Source organism: Pteropus medius, unplaced genomic scaffold (genome assembly GCF_902729225.1).
Source record: "Pteropus medius unplaced genomic scaffold, Ma_sr-lr_union100, whole genome shotgun sequence".
Taxonomy (NCBI): domain Eukaryota; kingdom Metazoa; phylum Chordata; class Mammalia; order Chiroptera; family Pteropodidae; genus Pteropus; species Pteropus medius.
In genome coordinates, this window is record NW_024349803.1 from 21,777,240 (window position 1) to 21,794,949 (window position 17,710).

At 47.2% G+C, this 17,710-nt stretch overlaps 1 protein-coding gene across 1 annotated transcript in view; it reads left to right on the forward strand.

The window, feature by feature from the left end:
- DOCK3 (dedicator of cytokinesis 3) overlaps positions 1 to 17,710 on the forward strand; it is a 313,424-nt gene that overhangs the window by 261,471 nt on the left and 34,243 nt on the right. Inside the window, exons 28-35 of the mRNA XM_039837883.1 lie at positions 1,459 to 1,553; positions 3,295 to 3,370; positions 3,869 to 3,969; positions 4,221 to 4,279; positions 6,332 to 6,480; positions 12,647 to 12,732; positions 15,064 to 15,090; positions 15,225 to 15,320. Coding sequence (XP_039693817.1) covers positions 1,459 to 1,553; positions 3,295 to 3,370; positions 3,869 to 3,969; positions 4,221 to 4,279; positions 6,332 to 6,480; positions 12,647 to 12,732; positions 15,064 to 15,090; positions 15,225 to 15,320 — 689 coding nt within the window. The remainder of the gene's footprint in view (positions 1 to 1,458; positions 1,554 to 3,294; positions 3,371 to 3,868; positions 3,970 to 4,220; positions 4,280 to 6,331; positions 6,481 to 12,646; positions 12,733 to 15,063; positions 15,091 to 15,224; positions 15,321 to 17,710) is intronic.

The following is a 17,710-nucleotide window of genomic DNA, read 5'->3' on the forward strand; positions in this document are numbered from 1 at the left end:
TTTTTTGGTTGAAAACTGGGCAATTTAAATAATGCAGCAACTCTGGATATCAGATTACCTCCCTTCCCCAAAACATCCCCAGGTTTTGTTGTTGTGGTTTGTTATTTTGCTGTTGATGATGGATGATGTTTGTTTGCTTGTTTATTTAGTTACTTTCCTGGACCAGTTTTTAAAGGTCTGTATTCTTATATGCAGCCACTGAAATCTTCATTGAGTTAGCCTAGTGATCAGCAAATATCTGGACAGAGATTTCCTTAAATGCCTTAAATCAACAAGTCTTCTACACTTTGCAAAATATCTTTGTGTGTCTTAGGGCTTACCTTCAGCGCTCTAGCAGTTTACATTACTGCCTGAGCCGTCACTTCCCATTACACTGCCTGAGCCTCAGAGTCAGCAAGAGGTGAGAGATGAGGCATCTTGGGCCTTTCCTGGGAATATGTACAGCCCCTCTACACGTGTGTGTGGCCTTTTAGATTCTCAGAAATATGTCAGAGCTTTTCAAAGACCCCTATGGATATCTCATTCCCCAGATTTTTCTTTTAAGCCTTTTGGCCATTCTCTTGTCTGCCCCAACTGATAACGCTGTTTCATGTGGCAGGGATGTTAAATTATTATGGCTGATTTTATTTTCAACAAATGCCCTAGTGATAAGGCTTTTCTCACCAAGTAAGCTCGCAGTCAGGTCAAATAAGTCCTCCGAATGGGGCTTTCCCCGATTGCTGCCAAACAGATCAAAAAGTAACAATTCTCTGGGAATGGCACTTTTTCAGGAGCTCCCAAACCATTTTGTCCCTTCCAGTGACTGTGAGGCTACTGGATTTCATTACTACCATGGCTCCTCAGCTGCTTGTTTTCAAGGCTGTCATGGAGGTAGAGAGAGGGAGGGGTGGGGCTGAGGCAAGTTAAAATGCAACAAAGCCCACTGCTCCTACCGAGACTCAACTATTTTTCTTCAATAATACTCCTTGGATTATTGCAAGCCTTTGATTAGCCAGTCTTTGCCAGCATTTTATTGCTTTCTTAGAGGAGCACGTTTGGGGGCTCCTTACTCTGCCATTCCTAAAGTGCTTGTCCTGTCAGTGTATTCTTAACATTCAAGAAAGCAGATTCTTAAAATCAAATGCTCAGGGGCCATGACCCAAAAACTGAGACCCACAGACTCGGTTGGATACCAGTCCATTTGGATTCTAGCCTTCCCTATGCTTTGGGGTTTAGGCACTGGGCTGAGTGAGTATAGGGCTGCCTATGTTCTACCCAGCTTGTATCTGCTCCCATCTGACCTGCGAGCTTGCCTGGAACTCACTCGCATGCAGCCCTCTGAGAGAAGAGAAGCAGAACCCGCATCTAATACACTGGTCCCGCCCATTCTCATAGTCTAGAGGTCAGGAGGACCCCATTGAAGAAGCGTGTGTGGCGGTGGTGGTGGTGGTCTCACATCAGGTTTTCCTCTTGTTTCAGGAATTCCTGCTGAAGATTTTCTGTGTGTTCCGGAACCTGATGAAGATGAGTGTCTTTCCTCGGGACTGGATGGTGATGAGACTTCTCACAAGCAAGTAAGTGTGGAAGGGCCCTGCACCAGCATCCACAGAGCTGTTCTCAGACTAAGGAGAGTGTGTGTATGTGCAAGAGAGAAAACAAGACAGGCATCAAGGTCAAGTCATGGGATCAGAAAGGAGAGGGTAAATGTGAAAAAAAATGTTTGGAGACACAATTAGCAGGACTTGATCATTTACCGTAAGTTCAAAGAGAAGAAAAACCCAGAGATATTTTAAAAATGGAGCCTAAGTGCCTGGCTCTTAGATGACGTCATGGTAAGGATAGAAAAGGAAATGTTAAAGCTGTGAAATATAATACCCAGCGAAGGGTTCTCCCTGGAGGGAGACCTATGCAGTGTCCCATTGGCCTCTGTGGCTCTCCAGTTTCAGGCAGTATCTCAGGCCCTCCCCTTGATTTGTTGTCTGCTAGCCGCTGCCTACCTCCCACAGCTAGAGCTAATTACCCACCTGACACCTGGCTGTGAGACGCTGACCACTTCTGACTGCAGCCACAGAACTCACTCTAAGGCTGACCCCAAACCTCCTGCCCCCTTCGTATTTCTAGATTGTGCTTCTAATTAGCAAACCAGATAAGTGATGCAGTGCTAGCTCACCTCGTCTCCCTCCACTCAGGAGAGAGCCACTTGGCCGCTACTAACTAGCCCGCTGCCTCCTCCCACCGATCTACCGTTTATGATGGGATTGTGCAGGGCAGAGTGAAATTATTTATGTTAGATCTGTTAGCAAGGTACCAGCATGGTCTTTCCACTGTGTACCATTTATAGGGCTCTGTTTTTTTTTTTCAAAACTACAAACATTTTATATAGACCAGAAGAATGGTTATAAACAAAGCTGCACAGAAATTTTCTCAAATAGTGGATTTTCCATTTGAATCCCTCTTGTTTCTAACTCTCAGCTCTTTTCAGAGTACTTCAGGCTCCCCCACCCATCCTGACAGAGCAGCCTCTTCTTCCAAGGCTTTTTATCTTTCAGATTTGTTACCGGCTCTGCTGGTGGACTAGTCTCTCTAATGTGCTGTTTCTGCTTTGACCCTTTTCTACAGCAAGACCCCAGGGGTCACTGTGAGATACCAGCTTCTTTGCCCCACAGCCAAGGCCTCTGTAATCAAACCTTCAGCTGCCTTTGCACTTCATTTTCTCTAACCTGTGTCCTCGGTCCTAGCAAGCCAGTCTCCTAACGCCCCTTATATGTGCCCAGGCTAAAATGAGAGTGATATTCTAAACAAAAGGCTGGAATCAGATAACTTACAGATGAAAATAATAGTTTATGACAAAAGTAGGCATTTAATAACTATAAACCCATAGTATCAAGTAAAATAATAAAATTATACTCTTAAGTTCTATGTCGATCATGATATATGCTCAGTACCCAAAAGTCCCCAAAATACTAAAATCACTCTTTGAACTGGGAGAAACTTTAGAGAACCATCAAACCCCACCTGCCCCCTTTTATAGGCAGAGAAACTAAGGCCAAGAGAGAAGTAGGAGCGAAGCCAGACCATGGCAGAGCCGGGGCTAGAACCCGCCGGTGTCCGTGCTGTTCTGCCAGCCATAGGCGCTTCTCCAGCACCAGCCTCTGTGGGATGCGTGCCATCCGTCTCTTTCCTTTATGGTCACATCTTACGTGAGAGCACGTTGCCCTCAAGAAGTTCGCACACAGGCCATAGACAGTTGATGCTAAGCTCTCAGATGCCCTTGTGAGTTTTTAACTCTGCCAACGCCCTGTTCCCTTACTGCAGTATCATAGTCACTACCGTCCAGTACTTGTCTTCTGCACTGCACAAGAATTTCACAGAGACAGACTTCGACTTTAAGGTAGGCGCTCCTGAGATTCATCACTGTCTTCGTAATAACCCTAGAAAGACAAAAACCAAGCTCACTGTTTTTCTTTTTGTTTTTTTTGTTTTTTTTTTACTTAAAACGATGATTTTATCTTGCTTACCATTTTGCAGGTCGGGAATTTGAGGACTCGGCTGGGCGTCAGCATAGGGCCTGACATATCGATTAATACGTTCATAGTATCAAACAGCTTCCAGGCTTGATAGTAACTAGAATATCACCTGGGAGCCCCACTGTGGGAGGTGTTGGGAGCCAGACATCCATGCGTATGCTTTCTAGTCCAGAATCAACACTATTGGCTTCAACAGAGTCAAGAAAAAAGAATCCCGTTTGCAAAGATATTTAAAAAGGAGAAAAAAAAGCAAAATCTTAAAGTTGTAAAATGAATTCTGTGCTACATGCATATATTTAGAATGTCTCCTTGCAAGGTTAAGGATTCAGGCTGTCACGTGTTTCCTCTTCCCATCTCCCTAGGTGTGGAATTCTTATTTTAGCCTGGCAGTTCTGTTCATAAATCAGCCAAGCCTCCAGCTCGAAGTCATCACTTCAGCCAAGAGGAAGAAGATTCTAGATAAGTAAGACATATGTCTCTTATTCACCTCCTTGCCACATGCGCAGATGGGCCTGTTTCAGTGAGCGTCCACAAGGTTCTCACTGGAGCATCTACCCAAGGAGCCAAGCAAGAGCACACAGTTGAAGGCCAAATGACTTAGTACTTTGGAAAGCATTCCAAAACAGTGCCGAAGTACTGGCCTCGCTGAATTTGTAGCCCCCTCTTCCTGAACCTTCTCCCACTATTAACTGGCTCCTGTGTTACTATTTCCAGGTATGGGGACATGCGTGTGATGATGGCTTATGAACTGTTCAGCATGTGGCAAAATTTAGGTAGGTCTTTTCTCCTTATTTCTCCCTTCCACACATTGCATAGCCAAATAAAAAGTGACGAGACTGATAACTTCCCCCAGGTTTTAGGAATGTTAATTCAGACAAGAAATCTTTACGTGTCTTTATCGTAACACCTCACATGGTGGTGTCGCACGTGTGCACAGAGCCCTCGGCAGGGAGAGTTAGCTGAGCACTGAGACCCCAGCAGTACATGTTCACAGCCCCTTTTCTGAGAAGTCAAAGTCAAAAGGAGAAAAAGGAGATGAGCGCTTCAGTAGTTTTTCCCAGTTCGAGAACTCATGCTTTTAAGATTCTCTCGGCTCTTCGTGTTCCTGGGATGTTGCGGGCTCAGAGCACAGATCTTGGACAGCCTCCGCACGTGAGCAAGGGCAGCTGTATATTTTAATAAAGACCGAAACGCTCCTTGGGTCTCTGGTATTGAGGCGCGCACATCACATTTCTGATACCGGTTGCGTGGAGGTTGCAGTGGGAAGGGAAGTGCAGCCCTTCGGTGGCAGTGATTTTAGCTTCCTTTCTTTCGACACCTTCTCTTTATAGCTTCCCTAGTACCCACCGCTTTGGATCTGAAATTGTGTTTTGGGTAGAATACTTGGATCACCCTGGTGACCAAGTGGGCCATCCTTTGGCACAATAGGTTTCTGAGTAGCCTGTCGGGGCTGGCTACTCTTTCTAGTGAAGTCTGCTTTCAGTTAAGCTTGTGGCTCTGAAGCCTTAGGACTGGCAGTCATAAAGTCTTGCCGCCCTCCATTAGCTGTCTCGGTCATTAACCCTAGAAGCCGTAGCAAGGTGCGAGGCATTCCTGCCAGCAGGCACCAGGGCCTTCCGCCCGTGAGGGAGATGCATTTCCCCAAGCAGGCTGCCCGGCTTCAGCACTCTTCCTGCATCTATCCGGACTGGGATATATAGTTTAACCCTGAAACTGACTCTGAGATTCTCAGGAACACAAGGGACCAGCAACTGTACCAAACACCGAGACTGGAGTACGTGGAATCAGCCCCGGGGCTAACGTTTGCTCTTTCGATGGGCTTTCAAAATGGAAGAAATCAAAAAAGATGCCAAATTTGCTGGATAAAGCCAATCCCGCCTCATTGTTTTTGGTGGAAATGACATTTTCTGGTCCTCAGGAACTGATGTGCCTTGGCTATAGCAGTCATCACACAGTCCCGCAGTTTGTCTCCTTAGTCTCTGAAGGACTTAAAGCAGAGCCCCAACAGATGGTTCACTCTGTTGCACCATTGCAAGGAAAAGTTCTGTCCCATGGTCCTCAGGACCGGCCTTGGCTTCTGGGTGCATGCCCCAGATGCAGGCCAGCAACCCACATCACCACTTCCCATGGGCAGGCCTCGTTAGGAAAGCTGAGGGACAAGCTGAGCTCGTCTGAGCAGATGTCGTTCTACCATCAGAAATGCAGCGCGAAGACAAGGGGCCAGGTGCTGGGGGGCACACACTCTCCGCCACGCTGTGGGCGTAGGGCAGGGCTGCGCAGAGCCTCCCACCAACTCAGGAGGGGTCTCGAAGGCGCTGCCGAGCACAGCGGAGACCCCGTGGCCTTCAGGCCTCTCATAGCTAGACCAGGGACTGTGCATTGACACCCTCATCACCTAAATGACTCTGGGCTGGAGGGGGACCCCAGGGGTGTGTGGTGGTGGGCGGGCTTCCCTTGCTCACTGACTGTTCTAAACACACTCAACACTGTCACAGGATACTCAGAAATCCTATTCTGTCTAGAGCAGTGAACTCTGTTCCTTGATCTCAGCATGACATTCAGGTAGTACGTGGAACCTCCCAGGAAATTCTTTGGAAAGGCAATTCGTGTCTGTCGAACACTTGTTTTAGCAGGCCAGGCTAGTTTTATCCACGAACGCTACAAAGCCAAGAGGGGGCTATCTCGGAAGGCCGCTGGAGAGAGCCTGCTCTGTCCTCAGATGCTTCCAGTGCAGATCCAAGCATGCGCTGTGGTCACATTTGGGAGGTTTCCACGGAAGGAGCAGAGGAAGCATAAACTAACATCTGTTGGGCTTTGTCATTCAGGTGAACATAAGATCCACTTCATCCCAGGAATGATCGGTCCTTTTCTGGGTGTGACGCTGGTCCCACAGCCGGAAGTGCGGAATATCATGATTCCCATCTTTCATGACATGATGGACTGGGAGCAGAGGAAAAATGGCAACTTCAAACAGGTAAGACACCCCCTGGCAGCGTTCAGGGTATTCTCTGGAATGAACCCTTACTGCCCGGGAAGGTGACCCAGTGGCCGTAGCTTGGCCATGCTGTTTCAGGGTTCTCCCTTACTCGCTGGCCAGAATTAACTTGTGGGTTTTCTTCATGAAGTTAGAGGCCAGAAAAGGATCGGAGGAAGGGATCGAATATCATGTGAAAGGAGCTTTCTGATCAAGGGGGAAATGACCAAGACTCCAGCCTCCCAGCTCATTCAGGAGAGGGCTCTTGGGAGCGTGGTGGTCTTCCTTTCTGGAGGATCCCCAGGGTGCATGGTGCAGGCATTTCTAGGGCTATAGCCAAACCACATGACTTCTCATGGCTCAGGGGAGCCCAGGATTTCACGGAATCCTACACAGAGAGAGATGTAAGCCCTTGGCTTCTTAGTGACTTCAGGCTATCCCTCTGAGCAGTTCTTCTGCCACCTCTAAGGTGGAGGAGATGGCCCCTGGCCGTATATCTATATCCAAGGAATAGAACTGGGACCAAGAAGGGTCAGTGGTAGGGAAGAAGACTTTAGCTAATAAAAGAAATAACTTGTCAGTGACAAGACTTGTCCAGTGTAAGCTGGCCTGCTTTGGGAGATGGGCAGTTTTTCTTTACTGGTGGCTCTCAAGCAGAAGCTCCCAGGAAGCCTCTAGGAGAAATTTCTGTAGTGACTCGGGGACAATGCCAGTGTCTCACTAAGCTCCCTACCAACTCTGATTCTGGGATGAACCAATGGTCTTAAAGTGAGTGTAACAGGGAGGAGCAGAGTAAATTTTATTTATTTTTAAATTTATAAAAAGTAAAACTTCGCTCTTTGTGATTTACAGTTCTGTAAGTTTTGGCAAACACGTAACTTCATGGAACCACTACCACAATCAATATTGTTTTCATTCCTAAAAATTCCATCTTGCTGCCCCTTTATAGTCAGAACCTTCCCCTGCCTTTAACCTGCGGCAACTATCGATCTGTTGTCCATCACAATAGGTGTGCTATTTCCAGAATGTTGTGTAGTAGAGTCAGGTAGACTGTGGCCTTTGAGACTGGCTTTCACATAACGTGATGCCTTTGAGAGATGCATCCACGTCGTTGCATTGGTCAGTTGTTCTGTCGCTGAGTAGTAATTTATTCATTTACCATTTGAAAGACATTTGAGTTATTTCCACTTTCGAGTGATTTGAATAAAGCTGCTAAAAAACATTTCTTTACAGGTTTTTGTATGGATATAAACTTTCATTTTTCTTGGGTAAATACCTAGGAATAGGAGTGTTGAGTATCGTGGTAAATGTATGTTTAACTTTATAAGAAGCTGTCGAATTGTTTTCCAAAGTGACTGTACCGTTGTGAAGCCCCAGCAGCAGTGCATGAGAGTTCTGGTTGATCATAGACTCACCGATGTTTGATATAGTCTCTCTGTTGATCTCAGCCATTCTGATAGGTGTATAGTTATATATCCTTGTGGTTTTAATTTCCATTTTCCTAGTGACTAATGATGTTGAGCATCTTTTAATGTGCTTATTTACCATCTCTATAACTTCTTTGGTGAAATGATTATTCAAAATTAGTGTTCGTTTTTAATTGTTTTTTTTCTTATTGTGGAGTTTTGAAGGTTCTTTATATATTTTGGATATAGGTCCCTTATTGAATATATGATTTACAGATATTCTCTCACAGTCTTTAGCCTGCCTTTTCACTTACTAAACAATATCCTTCAAGAACAAAAATTTTTAATTTTCGTGCAGTCCATTTGATCAGTGTTTTTCTTATGTGGATCACGCTTTTAGGATTATATCTGAGAACTCTATGCCTAACCCAAGACCACAAAATTTTTCTCCTATGTTTCTTCTAGAAGGTTTTTAATTTTGCTCTTAGATATCTGATCTATTTTGAGGTAGTCTGTGTGTAAGGTGTAAAGTATGGGTTAAGGCTCTTTTTGGTTTCTTTTTTGCATATGGCTGTTCAGCACTTTTGTTGAAAAGACAATTCTTTGTCAAAAATCATTTGATGTGGATCTCTTTCTGGACTCGCTGGTCTTTCTGTTAATCTGCATGTCTAATCTTTCGCCAGTACCACACTGTCTCGAAATTAGATGGTGTCAATTCTCCAACTTTGTTGTTTGTTTGTTTGTTTTCAATATTGTATTATCTATTCCAATTTCTTTTCCTGTAAATTTCAGAATCAATACATCAATATCTGCAAAAGTTCCTGCTGGGATTTTGATTGGGATTGCATTGTAATCTATAGATCAAATTGGGAAGAATTGATATCTTAATAATACTTAATACTCTGCGAAGACAATATATCTCTCCATTTATTTAGGTATTCTCTGATTTCTTTTATTAGTGTTTTATAGTTCCAGCATGCAGATCTTATACATGTTAGGTTTATATGTAAGTTTTTCCTACTTTTTGATGGTGTTATAAGTTATTCTGATTTTTAAATTTTGTTTTCCAGTTGTTTGTTGCCAGAATATAGAAAGACTTGTTTTCGTATATCAGCATCGTGTCCTGCACCTTTGCTAAACTGTTATTAGTTCTAGAAGCATTTTTTGTAGATTCCTTGGGATTTTCCTGTCACTTGTGAATAGAGACAACTTTATTTCCTCCTTTCCGTATGATCCGTATGCCCCTTATTTCTTTTCCCTGCCTCATTGTACCGGCTAGGACCTCCAGTCTGAAGTTAAATTTAAGAGTGATGAGAGTGTACATCCTCCTCCTTCTTAATCTTAGGAGAAATCGTTCAGTGTTTCACAGTTAAGTATGATGCTGGCCCTAGGTTTTTTTATAGATGCTCTTTATCATGGGTAAAGAGTATTTAAAATAGGAATCCATTTTTGAAGTGAGCAGGAAATAATAACTTCAAACAAACAAACAAAAAAAAAAAACGTTGCTTTTCTGTGTTATCCCTGTACCCTGTGAGAGAACTCAGTTACCAAGAAGTGACATGGCAGGTCTGCACCAGCGGTCAGCCAAGTCTGTCAAAAAGCGGGCTGGGCCGCATTCCAGAGTCACTAACACAGCAAAGAAGGTTAGCTTTGTGGAAGACTAAGTTGGAGCTCATTTGTCTCATATTCCAAGACTCAGCTGATGAGCTGTGTTTTATTCCCCAGTAAGACAGTCATGAATAATTGATGTCCAGCAAGTCACGTAAACTTTGTTGTTCCTAGTTAGAAAACCCTGGCTGCTTCCCTTTGCCATTAGATATTTTAAATGAATAGTCTACTCTTTCCACTTCCCGCCCACCTGAAACATCCTATTTAGTCTAGCATGTATGGTGCACCCACTTCTGCTGAAACTGCTCTCTTGAAGGTCACCCATAACCATCTAATCACCGAAATCCAAGATTTTTTGGGTCTTGATCCCAACTGTGCTTTCCATGGCTTTAGCTCTATTGACTACTCCCCTACTCACCACCTACTGCAAATACTTTTTCTAACGGTAAAAGCTGTACTTATCTAATGTAGAAAAATTAAAAATACAGATAAACTATAATGGAAAAACTTAACCCATAATCCTATTCTTATTAGTAACTCGTAGGGACGGAAGTCAGGATACGTCTTTTTAGATTTTTTCCTAATACACAGAGGTTTCTTAAGTTGAAAAATGGAATCATTGCGTTCATTGCTTTTTTAGAACAATTAGCACGTTAGTTCGTATCTCCTTTTTTCAATGGCACCGTCTCATCACTGCTTCCTCGTGTCAGTCACCGCTCCTCCCGTCATGCTGCCCGTTTGGAGGCTGAGGGGTCCCCCGCCGCGTGGCTGGACCCCACGCGTTTAGTCCCAGTTTTAAAAACCTAGGCTCCTTCCAAATTTTTGTCGTTAATATTGCAAAAAACACATACATTCCGAATTATTTAGGTAAACTCCTCACCTATAATCGTTGGATCAAAGAGCAGAAACATTTCTTAAGTTTTTTACACTATTTCTTGAAACTCAACAGTTCATTGACTTCCCAGACCCCAGGCCACCCTTTCTGTGTGTGTCCCATGCAAGCACTGACCGCGCCGAGCTGTGGCAGCTGTCGTCCTGCCTCCCCTACCATGTGACGAGCTGCTGGGAACCAGGACTGTTTTCGTGTGCTTTTATTTCGTAGAACCCAGCATGGTGCCTGAGACGTGGTGGGTTCGCGGAGGTGAAAATCAAAACTAACATTCATTGAGCACTTCCTAAGAGCTAGGTAGGGCACGGTGACGCCGACGAGGAGTGTTCACCACCACTACCATCTCACAAACGAGAACACTCCGGCGCCGAGAGGTAAATATTTTGTCCAGAAGTAGGCAGCTGGATACGTAAGAAGAAATGTGTTTGTCGAATGAATTAATAAGGAGGTGCCACTTCAGGGATATTGGTTCTCTAAATAAAAGTAACTCCCGAAACCTGAAATTGTCAGTATTGCCAATTACAACATGATACAGTTGAAGAACTTAGCACTTCGTTTGGCTCAGAGACATCGATTTTGCACACATTGATCGTCAGCATCCCCCATTTTGGACTTTTTCCTTTATCAGCGCTGCAGAGGGCGATGAAATAATGTCCCCATACCCTTCCACCACCAGCTTCTTTGCCTAATACAGAAGTTCTAACACTGAAATAGGCATCAGAACCACCTGGAGGGCTTGTTAAAACATACTGCTGCCTCCCTGCTGAGTTTCCGGTCCAGTGGGAGCCTGACAATTTGCATTTCTGAAAGATCTCTGCTGACTGATGCTGCCGGCCCAGGGACCCGTTCGGAGAACTCCAGGGAGCTGCTGCTCCTCATGTCTTACTGTCGTACTCTGTCGCTGCAGGTCCCCTCCCCACTTCTGCCCCGTTCTGGGAAGCACAGTCTCCCTGCGCCCGCATGTGCGAAGGGCGGTCCCTTGTTTTAAACAGACCCTGCTTCCCTTGGGAGGCTAGTGGCCAGCTGACTAACCAAGTGAGACAGGACAAGCTTTGAACTGGGAACAAGACACGTGGCCTTCAAGGCCCAGCTCTGCGTGACTTTAGCTAACTCCAGGCAGGGCCCTGCTGATGCCTCTGCTCTGCTCCTCTGCTCTGAGAGAGCTAGTTGGCATCGATCCCTGAAGACTTCTGGTCTCAGACTTTCTGTTTCCAGTGACATGTCAGCTGACTCATCAGGCAAAACAAATGTGTGACGGTGCCCATCCTGGCCATGCAGCAGACCAGGGTTTCGGAAACCTTAATGGCCTCCAATGAATTTCCTAATTTAATTATTCTTTTATTGCTTCATTGCCTTGGGCCTCTTTGGCTCTGTGTGGAGTGAGAAAATGCTTCTTTTATATAGTCCGTTATTAAATGAAGACATGCCTTTTTTTTGCTCATATGAAATCTATATAAATAATATCGCAGCACCACATTTTCAAGGCTAATGAAGGATATAAGAGATTTTACCTCACATCACTTCCAAGTGATTTCTCACCTCAGAGTAAATCTAATGAGACCTATTAGAAAAGTGGCCGGCGCTGCCGAGCGCCTTGCAGATCGGTGGGTAGTGGCCGCGAGTGCAGCCTTGCTCCTCACGGTCCCCACGGGCCTCGCCGCGTAGGAGTCCGATATCACTACAGGGGCCCGTGATGAGGCAGTGGCAGGGGCAGCGGCCCACGGGCCTTAGGTCCCGTGGTGACACAGTGGAGGCTTTTATCCTGAAGGAGAATCTCTGAAGGAAACCCATCGCCCGCAGCCCAGCCTGATGTCGGCCAGAGTAAGGAGCAGCCCCTCAGCCAGCTTCCTTTGGGACCGGCTGAGTAGAGGGTGAAGTTCTAACCAAAGGTTTTTTTATACATACAAACTCTTTCAACTGAACATTTCGTAAGAAGGAAAAATACTTGGCAAAGGCCTCTTTTGGAACCAGAATACTTTCGTCTCTGGGGAATCCTTGCATTTTGCTCCCTAGACTGGGAAACACTACCTGAGGCTTGCGAGTTCCGACTTTTTTTTTAAACCGCTGGAGCGGGAGGTCTTCCTGGCCGGGGCGGCCGGGTGGCTTCTCGATGCTGTACACTGGGTCCTGCCTTCCGTAGGATTTATTTGGCACCAGGACAAAACAGAAAGCACTTCTCCGCCACCCTCGCCTACCGCAGAGCTGGACTTCTCATCCTTCCTCTGAGGTCAGCTCCAGCTAACCAGTCTCTGCTTCCCTCTAGGTGGAGGCCGAGCTGATCGACAAGCTGGACAGCATGGTGTCGGAAGGGAAAGGCGACGAGAGCTACAGGGAGCTCTTCGGCCTGCTGTAAGCTACTGCGGCCCCAAGCACCCCACGCTGGGGGAGGGGGTGAAGTGGGCCAGTGAAGTAGGGGTGCTGCCCCTGCTGGGCTGGCTTCAGAGGGTGGGTATCAGGGGAGACCCAGGTTGTTCCTGGTGGTAACAGGGCCCACCTTTTGTCAAGCAAAAAGTGGCACCATGACAGCACGCTGTCGGGGACGGCCGTAGTTGACTGAAGAGACAGAGACAGGTGATAACTCTGGACTTCTATGGTTGCACTGTATCCAGTTGGGCAGACAGCTCGTGTAGACTCAGTGACGGCCCAGTGCTGGAATGGGGGAGGGGGCAGGGGATTAAATCTCTGCTTTATAAAATTGCGGTCAGCCTGAAAAATACTACGTGGATCTTGAGACTTGAACAAATCACGCTCCCTCTCCAGGGCAGTTTCCCCGTTCGTGATACAGGGCGGTTGTACTGAATGACGTCAAGGATTGTCCCAGGTCCGCCAGTCATGGCTCCTGTCTTGAGTTCATGGAGGCCAGGAGACCTTGCAGGGCTAGGTCGAAAGGGAGAGACTCGGGGGGCCACGGTCCTCCCAGACAGATAGCAATGTTGGGTGTTTCGTCTTCCTAAAAAACAAAATCTTAAGATCTTTACAGCTCTAGAGTCCCCTCCCATGTCACTCGTTTCCGGCTTAGAGATTTTCTTTGTTTTAGGGCTATATTAAATCAAACCTGTAACATTTTTTTCAGTACTAATACTGTACATTTGCTTCAAACTTTACAGTATTCAGAATGTTTTGACATTTTCTGTTTAATCTTCACAACGCATCTGTGAGGCAGGCAGGGCACATATTGTCCTGATGAATGGAGGTGATGAAACAGCTCAGAGAAGTGTCAGCACACCTGTTACATGACCAGTAAGAAGCAGCTCGTGGGGAGGACCCAGATCTCTGGTGTCAAGAGTGGGGAGTCTTTCTCCTCTACCGTGCCCACTGTGTTCCTTATGAGTCACACAATAAAATGTGAATCTACTTGAAATTTAAATAATTATAATTTGTGAAAATGAATCTATCTTTTAGTATTTCTTTTTTAGCTGAAGATGTTTCTAATTATGGAATTAAGGCAGAGAACTCTCTTTCTAAGCCTTTGACAGATGGATGACCTTACTACAAAGGAAGAAGGGCAAAAATAGCTTGCGATCACTAGTTACCTGACCAAATAGTGTTTCATAAACTCTTCTAAAATCCTGTCTGAGAACCGACCGGCCACTGATAGCACGAAACAGCATTTCCCAATTCGTGTTTCGTGTTTCGTGTTTCGGGAAAGGTGATTGTAGGTTCGCTGGGAAAAGGAGAAGCGAGGATCGTGGGCTGATGGGTTTAGAAGACTCAGTTAAACGAAGCCGAACCGGCCTCTGTGTCGTAGGATTTCTCCAAGCCTTTAACGTGCAGAAAGATGTGAGAAGTTTCCAAAAGGAGGTGTAGTGACCAGCGCTTCGTGCATGCTCGCTCAGACTAGCTCGCCCTGTCCCCCAGGACAGCAGAGCTCCGTGGAACATAGTCTGGGGGCTGCTGACATAGCTCAGAGACAGAGCCAACAGTCCTGCCGTTGCTGTCTAGTCGCACGGGTCACATGGGAAACACTCACTTTCCCAGAAGTCTCAGCTCAGACCGGGTGCTCTGTGCCGGTGATGACAGTTATCATCACCGTCATAGCAGCATGATCAGCAGCCAGCTGAGGGCATGAGTCCCCAGTGGTGGGCCCCTAGCTGGGCCTGCCAAACCAGGTGACTTTCAAGACCTTAGGGAGCGAGGGGCAGTGTGGAAAGGATTCAGGAGAGACACATGGGAAGGCAGAGGATCTCAGAAGCCAGGCTCTTGGGGAAGTCAGAGGCTGTCCTGGGGTACCAGAAGCCTGGGCTGGCAAGTGAGAAGAGGACCTGGGCATTTAGCTCTTGGCTCTGGCACACTGCGTGGAAGCATCTTGACAGTGGAAATGGCTGGGCGTAGCTCCTGAATTTGCTCACTGTCCCTCGTGCTGGGCCCTCAAGACTGGTGGGAATCTTTCCCTTGTTTTACACCAAAAGACTGGTTTGTATGTTTGCCGAGGATGGCCCTAAGCAGGGATGGAGGCAGTCCACCAGTTGGCAAGGCCAGATCCAGCCCTCGGTGGGCTCCTCCTTGGCTGCTGCTCCAGAACAGACCTCGCAGTGTACAGACAAAGGGGCCGGGGCTTTGAAACCCCACCCTCGGTTCAATGGCGCTCTTAGGGGCTTGTACAGGAAACTGGGAGATTTATGAATGTGTTGCTGCCAGTTCAGTAATTGCCTTGTCTTTGCTTTCTGCTGCATGGAGTAGAACCCAGCTGTTTGGGCCCTACCCCAGGTGAGACTGCAGTGTGGTAAGTCTGCCGTCTCTAGATCCGTCACAGGCCCCAGGGCCTCGGGACCTCGCTCTTTTGCCCGGGAAGGCTCAAGAGTCCCGTGTTGTGTTCGCTTCCCCCACTCTTCCACCGATAGCCTGCTGGAGAAGGTCGAACAGGAAACCTGGCGTGAGACCGGCATTTCCTTCGTGACGTCAGTCACCCGCCTCATGGAACGCCTTCTTGACTACAGGTATCGTCTCACACACCCCAGACTTCTCTCTGGTCAGGGTACACTCCCCACCAAGTAAGGTACCTCTTGACCTTAAAGCTGGAATTCCGAGGAATGTGCTCGTGTCTTCAGCATCCCCTCTTCCCGTAGCACAGTTGTGCTTGTGTGAGCTTCAGCCCATTATTCCTGGGCCTTATGCAGTCACAGGTGGCCTTTTCGGAGCCCCTTTTAGGATAAGAGACTCCTTTGTCCACACCCTATCCCTAGTCTCTCCTGCACCTGCCACCAGGCAGGAGGGTGGATGGGCGGACTCTGCCCTCTTCCTCACTGCAGCATTCACCGAAGGCCGGCCCGCTTCACCGTGGCCTTCCAGAAAGAGCAGAACTTAATTCTGTAGGCTTCCAGGCCTAGTTCTAGATGCCTCTCTGCCTTCCTTGCACAAGCAACTCAGACTCATGGCCGAAACCAATTTTATTCTCCTCCCTTTCTTGTCTCAGTGATGGTACCTAGAACGCCAAGTTCAGACTGTTACACCTGGCATCAGAGGCCCTTCATAAACTGGCCTTTGCTCACCTCTCTGTCCCTATCTCCTGCTGGCCCCCAATGCCCATGTCCTGCACCCCAGCCTCCCAGCGTTGCTCCTTATTAGCATAAAGGAAACACCATGATGCTTATGATGGTTCCTGTTCATTAAAAATATACCCTGTGCTCTACATTGTCTCTAATCTCATAAGCAGCCCTGAAGGGTGACCCTTATTTTTACCAATGAGGAAACACCATTGGCAGGACGTGCCACTGACAGGATTTGAGCCCAGATCTATCTGACTCCAGAGCCATGTCCTATCTCCCCATCTGTGTCGTCGCCACTCACATCCTTCCCTTCAGGATTTTCCAGACAAGAGCTTCGCTGGCTCTCCCCTCACACCTCTTTCAGAGTATGAGTCACCTCGGATGATGATCATTTGTCCCCCTTCTGACTCACCCACCAGAAGAGAGCCAGCTTCCTGAGGACAGGGACCTTGTCCTTATCTCCCTGGTCCCCTACGTAGAGTCTTGATGGTCCCTGGCAGGTATATAGTACGTATTGGTTGATTGGATAAAGTTACTAGAAGACCATGCAGGATCCAAGGACTTCTCTTCTTCTGCTCCAATGCAGTTTAGTTCAACAAAAACTAAGAAAATAATTATTAAAGCTAAAAATTATATACATCGATTATGTAAATAATCAATAGATGGTACTCCAGAGTGACCTGAACCTATAGCGTGAGTCTCAGTTTCAGGCTGCAGGACCCTTAGTCACTCAGCAGCACCTCCCCACCGTTGCCGTTCATGCCTTCAGCTCCGCATGAATCCCTAACGTTCTGTGTCGGATATGAAAATGCTCGCTGGTAGCAGCCGTGTTTCCCAGGGTTTTCTTGGTGCCCTCAACAGACAGGGACAGAGCTGGGGTTGCCAGGCCCTCGGGGCACTAAGTGGAACCTCCACCTGGAAGAGACGACTGGAGGTTAGAGAGCCCGCCTTTCCCGGGCCCCTCCTCTCTCACCGAGGGCTGCCCGGCCACCTGGTGTAGGCACAGCCACCACCACTGCCACTGCCACATGCTTCGGAAGCCTCTTTCAGCAGAATCTTCCCCGCTCATCCTCCAGAGAAAGTGAAAGAGGGAGCAGTGGCCGCTCCCAAGTCAGCTTTAAAAGGTGCTCTCTCCATTGAGTAGCCGCACAGAAGAGAAGGGCCCGCCCCAGGGGTCGGGAGAGGCGGTGCTGGGCCCAGGTGTAGGGATGCCCCGCCATCCGCGTTGAGGCCATCGCTTTTCTGTTTAATTGATTTGGCCGTGAATTTCCGGTTATGGCCAGACAGAAGGTGATGCCTGGTAAATGTTTCAGCTACTTTCTAGAAAAAGCAAACCATTATATGCCAGAGGAGCTAGGTGAGGTCTCACTGCCCTCCGTGGGAGCAACTTGTTGGAGAGGCAGATGCCTCCTGCCACTTTGTGGGTTGCTTGGAACAAGCTGGCCATCTGGCCCTCAGGTTCACTCCTCTTGAAAAGTCATAGCAGTTTCCTGTCCTTGCTAGCACTGAAGGACAGGTTCTGCAGTGGCATCTTCAGGATCCCTGTGTCTGGCTGCAAGAGAACCAGATGCCTTATGGGGCGAAAGCGCTGACAAGGGAAACCTAGAAAGAAGGGCTTTGGTCCCAAACCCCACAATGCTGCCGACTCTAACAGCAGCGTGCCGGAGGAGGACAGAGACTTGGCTTTGCGGAACAACGTGACAGTGGTGTGGGTTTTCGCTATTCTTTTCTTTCAAAGAAGTCACCTTAAAGAAGACATCCCTTTGGTGTTGGGATGCAGCTAGGAATGTAGGGATAACTGAGTTTGTCCAGTGACCATCCAGAGGCTCAGTGACTTGCAC